The sequence below is a fragment of the Neomonachus schauinslandi genome, chromosome 6 (assembly GCF_002201575.2).
Source record: "Neomonachus schauinslandi chromosome 6, ASM220157v2, whole genome shotgun sequence".
In the NCBI taxonomy this organism is placed as follows: Eukaryota; Metazoa; Chordata; class Mammalia; order Carnivora; family Phocidae; genus Neomonachus; species Neomonachus schauinslandi.
Window position 1 is genome coordinate 6,036,357 of NC_058408.1, and position 11,619 is coordinate 6,047,975.

At 57.3% G+C, this 11,619-nt stretch overlaps 1 protein-coding gene across 4 annotated transcripts in view; it reads right to left on the minus strand.

The window, feature by feature from the left end:
• Positions 1 to 637: 637 nt before the first annotated feature.
• OLFML2B (olfactomedin like 2B) overlaps positions 638 to 11,619 on the minus strand; it is a 36,748-nt gene continuing 25,766 nt past the window's right edge. For all 4 annotated transcript variants that reach the window (XM_021698419.1, XM_021698417.1, XM_021698418.1 and 1 more), the window contains exons 7-8: positions 2,175 to 2,351; positions 638 to 1,678 (exon numbers count right to left, since the gene is read on the minus strand). In XM_021698419.1, the coding sequence (XP_021554094.1) occupies positions 1,077 to 1,678; positions 2,175 to 2,351 (779 nt within the window). In that variant the 3' untranslated portion in view covers positions 638 to 1,076. The remainder of the gene's footprint in view (positions 1,679 to 2,174; positions 2,352 to 11,619) is intronic.

The following is an 11,619-nucleotide window of genomic DNA, read 5'->3' on the forward strand; positions in this document are numbered from 1 at the left end:
CCCCTCTCCTGGAAGGGAAGGTGGGCAGGGAAGCCTGGCGAACATTCATGACAAGGATGAGGAGGGAAAGACGGACTGACAGTTTCTTCAGCAATGCAGAGACTGGGTCACCCTCACTCAGCCTCCCATTCTGTTTTGTTGTTTAAGATTTTATTTGAGAGAGCACCAGAGAATGAGAGCAGGAGTAGGGAAGAGGGGCAGGGACAGAGGCAGAGGGAGAAGCAGACTCCCCGCTGAGCACGGAGCCTCCAAGGACCCGGGAATCATGACCTGAGCCAAAGGCAGATGCCTAACCGACTGAGCCGCCCCGGTGCCCCAAGCCTCCTGCTTTCAACAGTGTCTACCACCCCCCATGTAAGGACTAAGGAATAAACAGCTTCCCACCTCTTAGGCAAAATGACCAGAAAAAAGCAGAACAGAGCAAGGAAGCTGGTGTGCAGGTGGAAGAGGAGTGCTCCGTGCCTGGAAATGGAAGCACACCCAGAGTCGGGGGTGGTGCAGGGCCCCCCAGGCAGCCCCCTCAGCAGGGGAGGGGGCTCCGCGCCAACTGAGGCTCCTCGGGGGGCAGGATCGACCGTGCCCGGCAAAACCGTGCTGAACAAAAACACATTCGGGGCTGGGCTGGTTTTACATTTTTTCTTTATTAAAAAAAAAAAAGCATTTTTCTGGGTTTTTAAAACTCCTCCAATACATAAAAATTTTCCTGCCCCTTAACACTTCTTTCTGGCCTCCTTCACTCCTGCTCCTGGTGCCTACAAGACCCGGATGGAGAACCCTGTTCGACGGCTAAGATCTGGGAGCTGGAGGGGTTGAGGGTTCGAAGGAAGGTGGTTCCTGGTCAAAAGGAGAAGTCCATTCGCACAAAAATATAAACCGTGGAGGATGAGACCAGCACATACGTGTATGGATTGATCTACAATCCACTTAAAAAAAATAGACCCAAACTGTCATTTTACAGTTGCAATATTATACAAAATAATATATATTTTTTAAACAACACATACGCATCCACACACGCACGCACGCACACAAGGTGCCGGGAGCCCCTCTGCACTTCCACACGTGGGGCCAGGGTGTCAGTAGGCGAAGATGACGTGGTAGGTGACCTGGTGACCATTGTCCCAGGCGTAGAGCAGGCGGTCCTTGGGGTTGTAGTCTATCTGGGTGGTGTAGGAGTACTCGTTCTCGAACAGTAGCCGGGGGACGATCTGCGTGTTGGTGTGGGTGTCGAAGGCGTAGGAGATGTTGGCGTTGCGCTGGTTGTAGCTGTCCACAGCGTACAGCACCCCGCAGATGACGAAGCAGTTGCCGTAGAAGTTGCGCCGCAGCCCCGTGCGCCACGTAGTCTCCTTCTGCGTGCTCAGGTCCACGGCGTTGAGCTTGCTCAGCACGATCACCTCCTGGCTGAAGCCCTCGTCGTCCAGGGCCGGGTAGATGAGCCACAGGCCGTTCTCGTCCACGGCGAAGTCCACGTCCGAGTGACCCTGCCACCGCCAGGGCGTGGCCTCCTCGTAGGCCACGTCGTGGAGCATGGCCCAGGCGGCCACGAAGCGCTGCTTCAGGTCGTACTTGATGATGTTGCGGGTGAAGGCGCGGTTGTAGTAGAAGGCGCCGTTGTACACCACGTGGCCCGTGCCGATCCAGCTGTACGGGAGCTTGTAGGAGTTGCTCCAGCGACCTGCGCGCGAGGGCGGGGCTTCAGGACGGGGGGGGGGGGGGGGGGCCGGGGCGGGCGGGGGGGGGGCGGCGCGCGGGGGCAGCCGGCGGCCCCGGGTCCGCAGCCCTGGGGCTGTGTCTCAGCTCCGCCACTTTCTAGTTTTGTGCAGCAAACGGCTTCACGCTGGTGAGCCTCCGCACGCTCATCCCTCACCCCGAGGAAGAGTTCCCATTCCCAGGCGCTGCTCCCCCCAGGGGCCCCGCTCTAGGAAGGGGGCGAGCTCACTGCTACCCCTCCCCCACCCCCACCCCCACCCCCGGAACCCCAGGAGCGGAGCACAGAGAACGTGGGGCATGCGGAAGGGGAACCTCCGCGACCAGGAAGGTCCTTTCACCATCGGAAGACCCCTTTCTGGTTCGCGGGCACCTCCCAGAGCGATCTGGCCTTGATGGGAACAGGGGGCGCGGGGACGGCAGGACACCCCCCTGCAAGCCCCTAGCGGGCCCACGGCGCGTACCTTGTTTGAAGTTCTCCAGGTTCCGGAACTCTACCAGGGTGTTGCCGTAGTAATAGTTGGTGACGTAGATCCGCTCATCCTTGGCCAGGGGGTCCTTCATCCAGGCCCCCTCGTTCCGCCCATAGGTGTTCTGGGTGGTCGGCCCCGTGATCGTGGACAGGGTGTCTTTGCACCTTCCTGACGGAGGAGAGGGGTTGGCGGGGTTGGGATGAAGGAAGACCTGAAGCTCCTGAAACCTGTGCCCCCCCCCCACTCCGGGCTATGGCCTCTGGGGGGCTTCTGACCCGGGCTTGGGCACCCTTGCCCCACCTGCCCCCCCCCCCCCCCCCCGCCCCCCGTCAGTCCTACACTCCACTCCTACAAAGCCACCTGCTGCCACCGTCCTCTGACTTCTCAATCCTACAAACTCATCCCCCTCAAGGATTTAATCTCCAGTGTTTTCTGACACCACATCCTCCTCTGAAAAACCATCCTGCTTCGACTGGATTCCATCTGTCCCCACAGTGCTGTGAATGAGCCTCTCACAGGATGTCCCCTTTCCTCTCCAGGATGCCCGTGCCTCCCCCTCTGCACTCCCTGACCACCCCTACCCAAGCACGGAGGGAGCGGGTTTGGGGCTTTCCTTCTCGTTCTGTCCTCAAGATACAGCATCTGGACAAATACACGGCAGCAGAGGATGCGTGAGCAGAGCTGAGGACTCTGCCACACATGAGCCAGGGACACGGAGCTCCACCAGCGGCTGAGCTTCCCCGAGGGTGTGGCCCAGGGTATTTGGGGCCACGCTAGTCTAGACTGAACACTGGATGTTCGTGCCTCTGAGGCCCACCTGCTGGGTCCTGGAGAACTGTCCTCAGCCTCTGCCCCTATGCTACCATAGGCAAGATGCCAGAGTCCCCTTCTGGGGACCTGGAGGAAAGGGGACCAAGCTCCACGTAAGCAGCTTGCTCTGGCTTGCAGGAGCCCCTTCTAAGTCAAGTCTGCCTCAGGAGCAGGGGGTGACCGAGTGCCCAGGAGCTATACTTCTCAGGGGCTCTTTGGGGTGACCTAGTGTCCAGGAGGGGCCCTCACAGGCCACCAGCACTCTGCTGAGTTCTAGACCAAGTAGAAAGCCTAGAATGCTTAATATGTAGTGTTTTTATTGAGCACGGCCCTCAGAGATACTAAAATTGTGTGTGACCACTGAGGACACGCGCTCTTTCTATCCCCGTGCTGGTGGGTTACGGAGGAGGTGGGAAGGTGCCCCCGCCCTCACCCTGCCCCCAGCAGTGTGCTCTCACCACCAGATCACCCCTCCATCTGCCATCAAACTGGCAGACAGATGGGTAACAGTGACAAGTGTTCACCTGAACAAAAACACACAGGCCTCCAGTTCGGATTGAGGGCTCTCTCAATTCCAGGCCACCCTCATTTCTGAACTGTTCCAGTCCGTTCCCTCCACCCTGCTCCCCCATTCGTGGTCTGAGGAAGAAGCTCAAGCTGGCAGGACAGGGCAGGCACCGTGCCCTTGGCTTCGTGCCTGGGGCAGCAGGCGGCTGGAGGTGGGGTGCACACTGTTTCCCAGGCAGGCCCCACAGCGGGATGCAATTGGCAGGGTCCAGGCAGCTCTGTGTGGGGTTCATTAGGTCCTGATCTGACGGAGTGGGGAGGGAGGGATTTAGTCTCCGCAAGACAAACAACAGAACCGAGCCGCCAAAGCCTCATTCCCCCACAACTGAGCTCATCTGTTCAAGACAATAAAAGAGAAGGCTCTAGCTGAGAGCCCAGGCAGCAGTGGTCTGGTGGAAAATCGCTCATTCCCTGGCGCTGAGCGGGGCTTCGTGCTTCCTCTGCACTGAGGTAAGCCCTAGTGGGCCGTCCCCAGGGAGGAGCATTTCTGTGTGCTGCCTTCCCCTGGCAAGGCCCAGCGAGGACACGGACTCCCTGTCTCAGAGACAGGGCAGCCCCTCACCCACGCCCCAGAGCCCCACAGATGGGGGGCGAGGGGTTTCCGTCAGGGGGCTGTCATGGCTACGCCACCTCCCGGACCAGACTCAGAAACTGCAGATGAGCTCCCAGAAGGCAGGACTCATCTGAGTTTTGAAGTACTGGGATGCCCTGGGCAGCCCCTAAATCCCTACACGGTTCTGTCTCAGCCCTGGGGCTCTGCAGCAGCAGGGTCCTGGTTGGGAGGGCTACAGAATCTGTCCCAGGTTTGGAGTCCGAGGCCTGGCCTTGGTCTTGGCCCTGCTGCCAACTCCAAAGTCTGTATTGCCTCCAAAATGTCAGACCTTTAGTTTCTTCTGTGGGAAAACGAGCACATCATATGCCACAGCTACTTCACAAAAGGGCTTGGAGAATCCACCCTGAGGATGGCACGGCAGGCCGAATCATGGCCCCAAAGATATCCATGTCCTAACCTTTGGAACCTGTAAGTGTGACCTAATATGGCAAAAGGGACGGTGCTGATGTGATTTAAGTCCGAGATCTGGAAATGGGATATCCTGGATTATCCAGTGAGTCCTCAATGCACTAGCAACTATCCTTCTACCAGGGAGGCAGAGGGAGATGTGACAAGAGGAAGCAAGAGGGATGTGGCTGCAAGCCAAGGAATACTAGCAGCCGCCCAAAGCCAGGAAAGGCAAGATAAGGATGCTGCCTTGGAGCCTCGGGAGGAATTGGCCCTCTGACACCTTGATTTTAGCCCCTCTAAGACTCATTTCAGACTTCTCACCTCTAGACCCGTCAGAGAATCCATTTCTGTTATTTAAGCCATAAAGTTTGTGGTAATTTGTTACAGGAGGCCTAGGACACTGGGACAGATGGAGTCAGCTCTGGAGTCAGGCGTCCTTATTTCTCGGGGTGGGGGGGGGGGGGGGAAGTCCCCAATGGCGGGCACCCAAGACCTCGGGGCACATCTCTATAGGCCCTCAGAGGGACGCTGGCCCGCACGCGGGCAGGAAGGCGGGCAAACACACGTGGTTTCACAGCCCTTGAAGATACGTTCAAGGTCAGTAAACCATGAGGCCCGGACCCATCACCACGGTCTGATGATCGGGGCCATTCAGACGCGCCTGCCCTTGGCAGCAAACGTCAGCCTTGGAGAGAAGACACCGCGTGGTAAGGCTCTTCAAGGGGGATAAGGCAGGGGGCAGTTCACAGAAGCCACAGAGAAGACAGCACTACCTGTGACTCACCCTAGAAATGTCCCCACACTCAGTGACAGTGACTGAGTATGAAGCACTTTCTAGGCATCGGCCCCTTTCATCACTGGTATTCCTGGGAGCCAGGGGCTCTCTGCACAGGGTCCCAGGGTCTGAAAAGAAGGTGCTCTTCCCGTCAGCACATAAACCTGCCCACGCCTCACCATCCTAAAAAGGAAATCTGCTCGAGAGGCTCCCCTGCCATCCCGGGGCCCACAGCTGTGGTGCTCGCGGGGCGGGCCTCGACACAGGGACACAAGGCATCATCTCGTCACCCCCAGCACCCTGATGCCCATCCGCCCAGGGGCCAGTCCCCTCCCTGCCGGCATTCACTCTGCTCTCTCCTGACCTTACTGCCCTGGTCCTGCTTCCCCAGCTCCTGGGCCGCCTTCCCTCTGCCCGCCTTTCCCCTTCACCCTCAGAGCCGCCCTTGGAGCCTCTTGCTCCTCTGGCTTCCCCTGGGCCGACTCCGCCCTTCGCAAGCACCTCCAACTGCCGCCTAGACCTGTTTCTCCCGTGGGTCCTCCTGGTTCCTCAAACTTACTGGATGAGAACCGGAATCCATGTGCTTCACCGGACAGCCTGCTGGTGTCCTCGAGACAGGCCCAGCGCACCAGCCACGAACCACCCAGGAGCCCGGGGCCCGGCAGGGACTGAACCGGGCGGAGCGGGAGCCCGGGGCCAACAGGCAGCCACAGAGGCTGCGGAGGGTCCGGAGAGCGGCTGCCCTGAAGGCGAACTCCAGACTCAGACCAGCCTGGGATGAATGCAGCCCTGGGGCTGCCAGCCTGACCTCCCTGGCCGGCCCCTCACTGGTGGTCTTCCCGGGGTGCCCTCCTGCCACGTCGTCTGTGCCTCTCTCGGAAGGGGGAGCCCTGGGTGTGACGCCCCGCTGTCCCCATCCTGACATTCTTCATCATTCTACCTGTGACCTTGTGTTCTAGAAGCGAAGTCTAACGGGACAGTGGAGCGTGTGTGCATGGGAGTGTGCACCCCGTGTGTGTCTGCCCTCCTGTCACCCATTTGCACGCAGCATTTGCTACGCCTGATGAACAGAGTTCTGGGCAGACCCACTGCACGTGGGAGTTCAGCCAGACTCGGGGGGAGCGCGTTGCCCCCACAACTGAGTAAGGGGGGCCCAGCAGCCCCAGTGCCACACCTGCCATTGAGCCAGAGCCGGCTCTGAGTGTAGAAGACGGTGGTGCTTTAAGAAACACGAAAAACCAAGTAAATATCCCTGTATTATTTCTTACTTGTGTTACTTGCTTGTATGAGCCAACAACTTAGGCTAAAAATGACACAGAAGACGGGAAGATTGGGTGACTCAGTCTTTTTCTTTTCAGTCTTTCCTTACTCAGTGGGCTGGAGGAGGGAGTGTTGCTAACATGTGCACATATCAAGAAGTAAAACAAAACGGCTGAGTTGGCTTTGTGCAGCATTTCCTCTGTTCCGCTAACAAAACACGTACGTATGAAGGAGCTGTGACCACGGGCATTGTGTCGTTTTGGTGACTTCCACATCGGAATCAAGTGACCTTATATTTGCATTTAAAACTGACATTCACCATATAAAGATGAATGGTAAAACTCACGCTAATACTATGGATTTTTAATATTTCTTCACTAGCAAAGAAAAAAATGGACGAGAGAGAGAGAGAGAGAGCACAGAAGAAAGGGAAAAGCTTTCTATTCACGACCTTTAACGGCACGGGCCCAGGCGCTCACTGGGGCCGGGGCTCCACAGGCCCACAGCCGCCCCGAGCTCGCTGCTCCCACAGCCCTGCTCCTCCTCACTGTGGGCCCACCTCCGTTCTCGGCCTGGCTAGTTCTTCCTCGTCCTTCAAGACAGCCAGGTCCGCATCTCTTTCCAGAACAGAGTCCCTCAGACCCCAAGCGCCCGATGCATCCCATCCCCACAGCTGGAAGGATGTTCTCCTGCCTGAAACACAAGCGAGGTCGCTGCCCCGCCTGCCTTCGAGGCTCCAACAGCAGCACGACACTGACCTGCCTGAGACCCGCCGGCAGCCCTGACTGAGGACAGCTGCTGCCTCAAACCCTCTCTACCACGTTCAGAGTTAAGGCCGTGCTCCCCTTCATCATCGGGCCCCTGGCTCCCTAGCCCAGAACCCTGTCCCCCAGCCTGTGCCCCCGCGCGGGGCTCCCTTCACTCCCCACCCCCCCACCCCGTGCTCAGCCCTCTCCCCTGGGGGTGCGCATGCTGGCGACCATGCCAGGAGATGGGGGCCCACCGTCAGGACCCACATCGGCCCCAGCTGGACCAAGAACATTCTGTCTGCCAGGCTCATCCTCGCGCCACGCCAGTCACTCGTCGCCCTCCACAAGTAGTCCCCTTGGGAAGGGAGCCCCTCTCACTCCCTTTCAAGGCGGCACAGTGGTGCTCGAGAAACCTTTTGCTGGCACAGGGGAAGACTTCATTCCTCACCTGCCTACAAGCAGGGTCTCCACTTCCCGTTCTTGTTTCCAGGGCCAGAGCCCCTGATTAGGACTGAAGTTCCCTGTGGCTGCAGGGGGCTGGTTAGGGGGCTGGGGACCGAGTAGCTGGAGCAGAGCGCCCGTGGAGTCGGGCACGGGGACCCGTCTTGTCTGCGTCTGGTGTCTGGTCTGGCTGAGGCCTGGCCCCCACGGCTCCTGCCCTCCTGCCCCGCCAGCACCACCTTTCTCAGGCACCCCTGACTTGTGGCAGGCAGGCCTGGCCACCTCCCCTCCCCTCCCCTCCCCTCCCCCGACCACAGCTGGAGGGCCAGCGAACCTCAGGGACTGTTAAGGTCTCAGGCTAATCCGGGAGCCTGGTCTTCCCAGATCAGGTTTCCTATATCGGATTCAACAGGAGACAGGCTCTCGCTGGTACTGTCATCATCCTCACAGTCCTCTTGCCCACCCCTCCCCTCTCCCTCCCCACCCCAAACCAGCCCCATGGAAAAACTCGCATCAGGAGCCGCAGCCCTTAAAGTCTGGGGCTCTGCGGAGCCTGGCCCATGTAACACAGCCTTTCCTTCCTCTGCGGGAACTGAGCAGCCCTCCCCAGGCCCTGGGATGGTGGCTGACCCCTCCCCAGGCCCCGGGATGGTGGCTGACCCCTTACTTGGAGAGCCAGCTGCCATCACTGACGGCATTTTTCCTTTCCCGGTCCTACAGTGACTACCCTTCAGCCAAATGCTTGTTTCCATAACCAAAACTTAATTCTAATTTACTTGTTTTTGGAGTTTTTCTGAAAGGTTTACAGTTCTCCTGAGGATCATGGTTAGGCATTTCAGGACATCACAAAATCAGACTTGGAAAGTGTGGGATAGGATGTTCCTCTTAAAAACAGCCCCATTTAAGACCACATCTCAAATAGCCAGGCTCGTTAAACAGCAAACACCCTTCATGGGCAGCAAATGAGTGGCCTGTGTTGGTTTCAGCCAAATGGTTTTTATTTACCTGCAACTAGGACACCAAGCGCAACCTGGTCTTACTCACCAGGCACAGATAATCAGGGGTCCGCAGAGAAGGATCCAGAAAGGAAATCCCACCCACACGCACAGCAGCCCCAGGGAGGCAGCTGACAGCGATAAGCAATTAAAAATGATTCCCCAAGGGCGCCTGGGTGATGCAGTGGTAGAGCATTCAACTCGGTTTCAGTTCAGGTCATGATCTCAGGGTCATGAGATTAAGCCCTGAGTTGGGCTCTGTGCTCAGCAGGGTAGGGGGGCGTCTGCTTGAGATCCTATCTCCCTCTCCCTCCGCCCCTCCTGTTCATGCTCATGTGTGCTCTCTCAAATAAATAAATCTTAAGGAAAAAAAAAAGAGATTCCCAGAGCGCCGGGGTGGCTCTGGGTTAAGTATCTCCCTTCGGCTTAAGTCATGATCCTGGAGTCCTGGGATCGAGTCCCACATCCATCGCGGTCCCTGTTCAGTGGGGAGTCTGCCTCTCCCTCTGCCCCTCCCCTCTGCTCATGTGCTCACATGCTCGCATGCCCTCTCTCTCTCTCTCTCTCTCTCTCAAAAATAAATAAATAAATAAATCTTTAAAAAAAAAAAAAGGATTCCCCAAAACAAGCCAGTCAAGAGTCCATGCGGCCTGGTCCCCTCTCTGAGCCACCCTGTCTTTTCACCCCTGTGTGTTTGAAGAAAACCCCGCAACCACATTCACATCCCTGTGTTTTCTCGGTGGAGGACCCCAGAGGCAAAACCCTATAGGCCAGTCTGGAAGCAGAACCTTACACCCTGCACACGCTGCTGTCGTGGAACAGAATACTGAACAGCAAGAGGAAACGTTTTCCCCCCTCCGGCTCCCACCAGGTGAATGGCTGCCAGGACGTGAGGTGTCTCCCTCTGGGATCAGCAACTCAGGCAGGCTCCTGGAGGAAGCGGGCTCCTGAGAGCCCCAGAAAGGTGCCTGTTGGCAGTTACCCTGCTGGCAGGCCCCAGAGGAGGCAGGCACAGCCGAGAACTCCACTCCTGGTGAGGAAGTCACCCGGGGAGGAGGCTCCGAGGCTGATCGACACCATCACTGAGGGCACACAGGTGTGCAGGCCTACCTGTCTTCACTGTCCATGTCCGAGCCACCCGTGGGGGGCGCAGCTACGTTTCTGGGGGAACTGTCCCACTCACGGATGAAGCAGTGGCAGAGTGGGGGGTACGGTGCAGGGCTCAGGGCCTGTGGTCCCAGGAGCACGGTTGAGGCTGCCCAGAGCCAGTGAGGAAGTGGGAACCTCGGGCTCAGGCCCCAGGGCATTCTGCGAAAATCGAGCAGGACCTACAGCTTCGGAATTCACTGTCCATGCAGAGGAACTGTCTTCTATGCCATGGTCAGCTTGCTCCCACCATGGAAGGGAAAGAAAATGAAAAAAACCATCTTCTCCTGCTCCCACCCAACCTCTGTGGCCCACGCACTGCCTTCTTCTGGAGGTTCATGAGATTTTGCCCTGGGGACTATTTTTACTGGTTATTTCCCTGCTCCCACTGCCATTATTCTGGGATTTTCCCCCAATAAGGATCCCTTGCTGTATCCTGGCCTGATAAACCTGCTGCAAGAAACCACAGGATTTCGTGGAAGAAACAGTCTTTTAGCAAATACCTAATTACACTGGAGACCCACAGAAGGGCAGGAATCCGCCCAAGGTCACGCAGCTGTTAACGGCTGAGACCAGGCTGTAACTCAGGTGTCTGCTCAGGGCAGGGGCTCTTCCCACCACCTGTCTGACAGTAGCCAGCATCTTGTTCTGAGGAGGGAATGGGGACAAGGCGGCCAAGGGAGCGGGAAATGGGAAGAAGGAAAAGAAGAGAGAGCAAACCATGTCCTCTGTCAAAGCATGTACTTTTTTCAACAAGCACGTTGATGAAGCTATTATTCAACAGTGTTATTTTTCAATCGGTCTCAGCGGTGCCTCAATGGAAGTTTGGTTGCGTTCTCTTTGGGAGAGACACCTGTAGCCAGCTTCCATTTCCTTCTCTGTCTTTCCCCAACGCATGTTCCATCCACAGTTCCCAGAGTCATCATGTGGCTCTGGAGCTCCCAGAACAGGGCACAGAACAGGGCTGCACTCTTCACGCTTCTGGAACATGCTTTGCTCCTTTAGACCTAACAGAAAGCTTCCCTTCTGTGTAGAAAAGTCCTGTTCATCCTCCAAAACCCAGCTCAAACGACACCTCCTTAGAACAGCCTCCCCAGCCTTCTTAGCATCCAGGCCATGCTCCCTCTCTTGCTCCACTCCTCCGCTGCCCTGGCGTTCATCACACGAAGCCACGGTGGCTCCCATGCCCTCCAAGGCCGCCACTCGTAGGATCGGGCCCTGGGGCCCACTGTACCAGTAATTCTCCTGCTCCCTCTTCTCTATTATTCTAGGACCACCTCTCACCCTGACCCCACGAGTAAGAGTCCCTTGGTATTTCATGGCCTGGTAAACCTACTGCAGAAAACTTAAGTCATTGCCAAATACCCAATCCCCATCGCAAAGCCTAGGACACAGAAAGCACTCAACCAATGTTTACAAATCGGACCAGTGAGGAAGGGCCCTGTCTCCACTGACTTATATATGCTTAGAAAGGAGCTTCCCATTAGTGTCACTGGTATGCTTCAAATACATAAACCCTAGATGTTGGGGCGCCTGGGTGGTTCAGTCAGTCAAGCATCTGACTCTTGATTTTGGCTCAGGTCATGATCAGGGTCATGAGATCGAACATCCTGTCAGGCTTCATGCTCAGCAAGGAGTCTGCTTGAGATTCTCTCTCCCTCTGCCCCCCCCCCCCCCCCCCCCCCCCCCC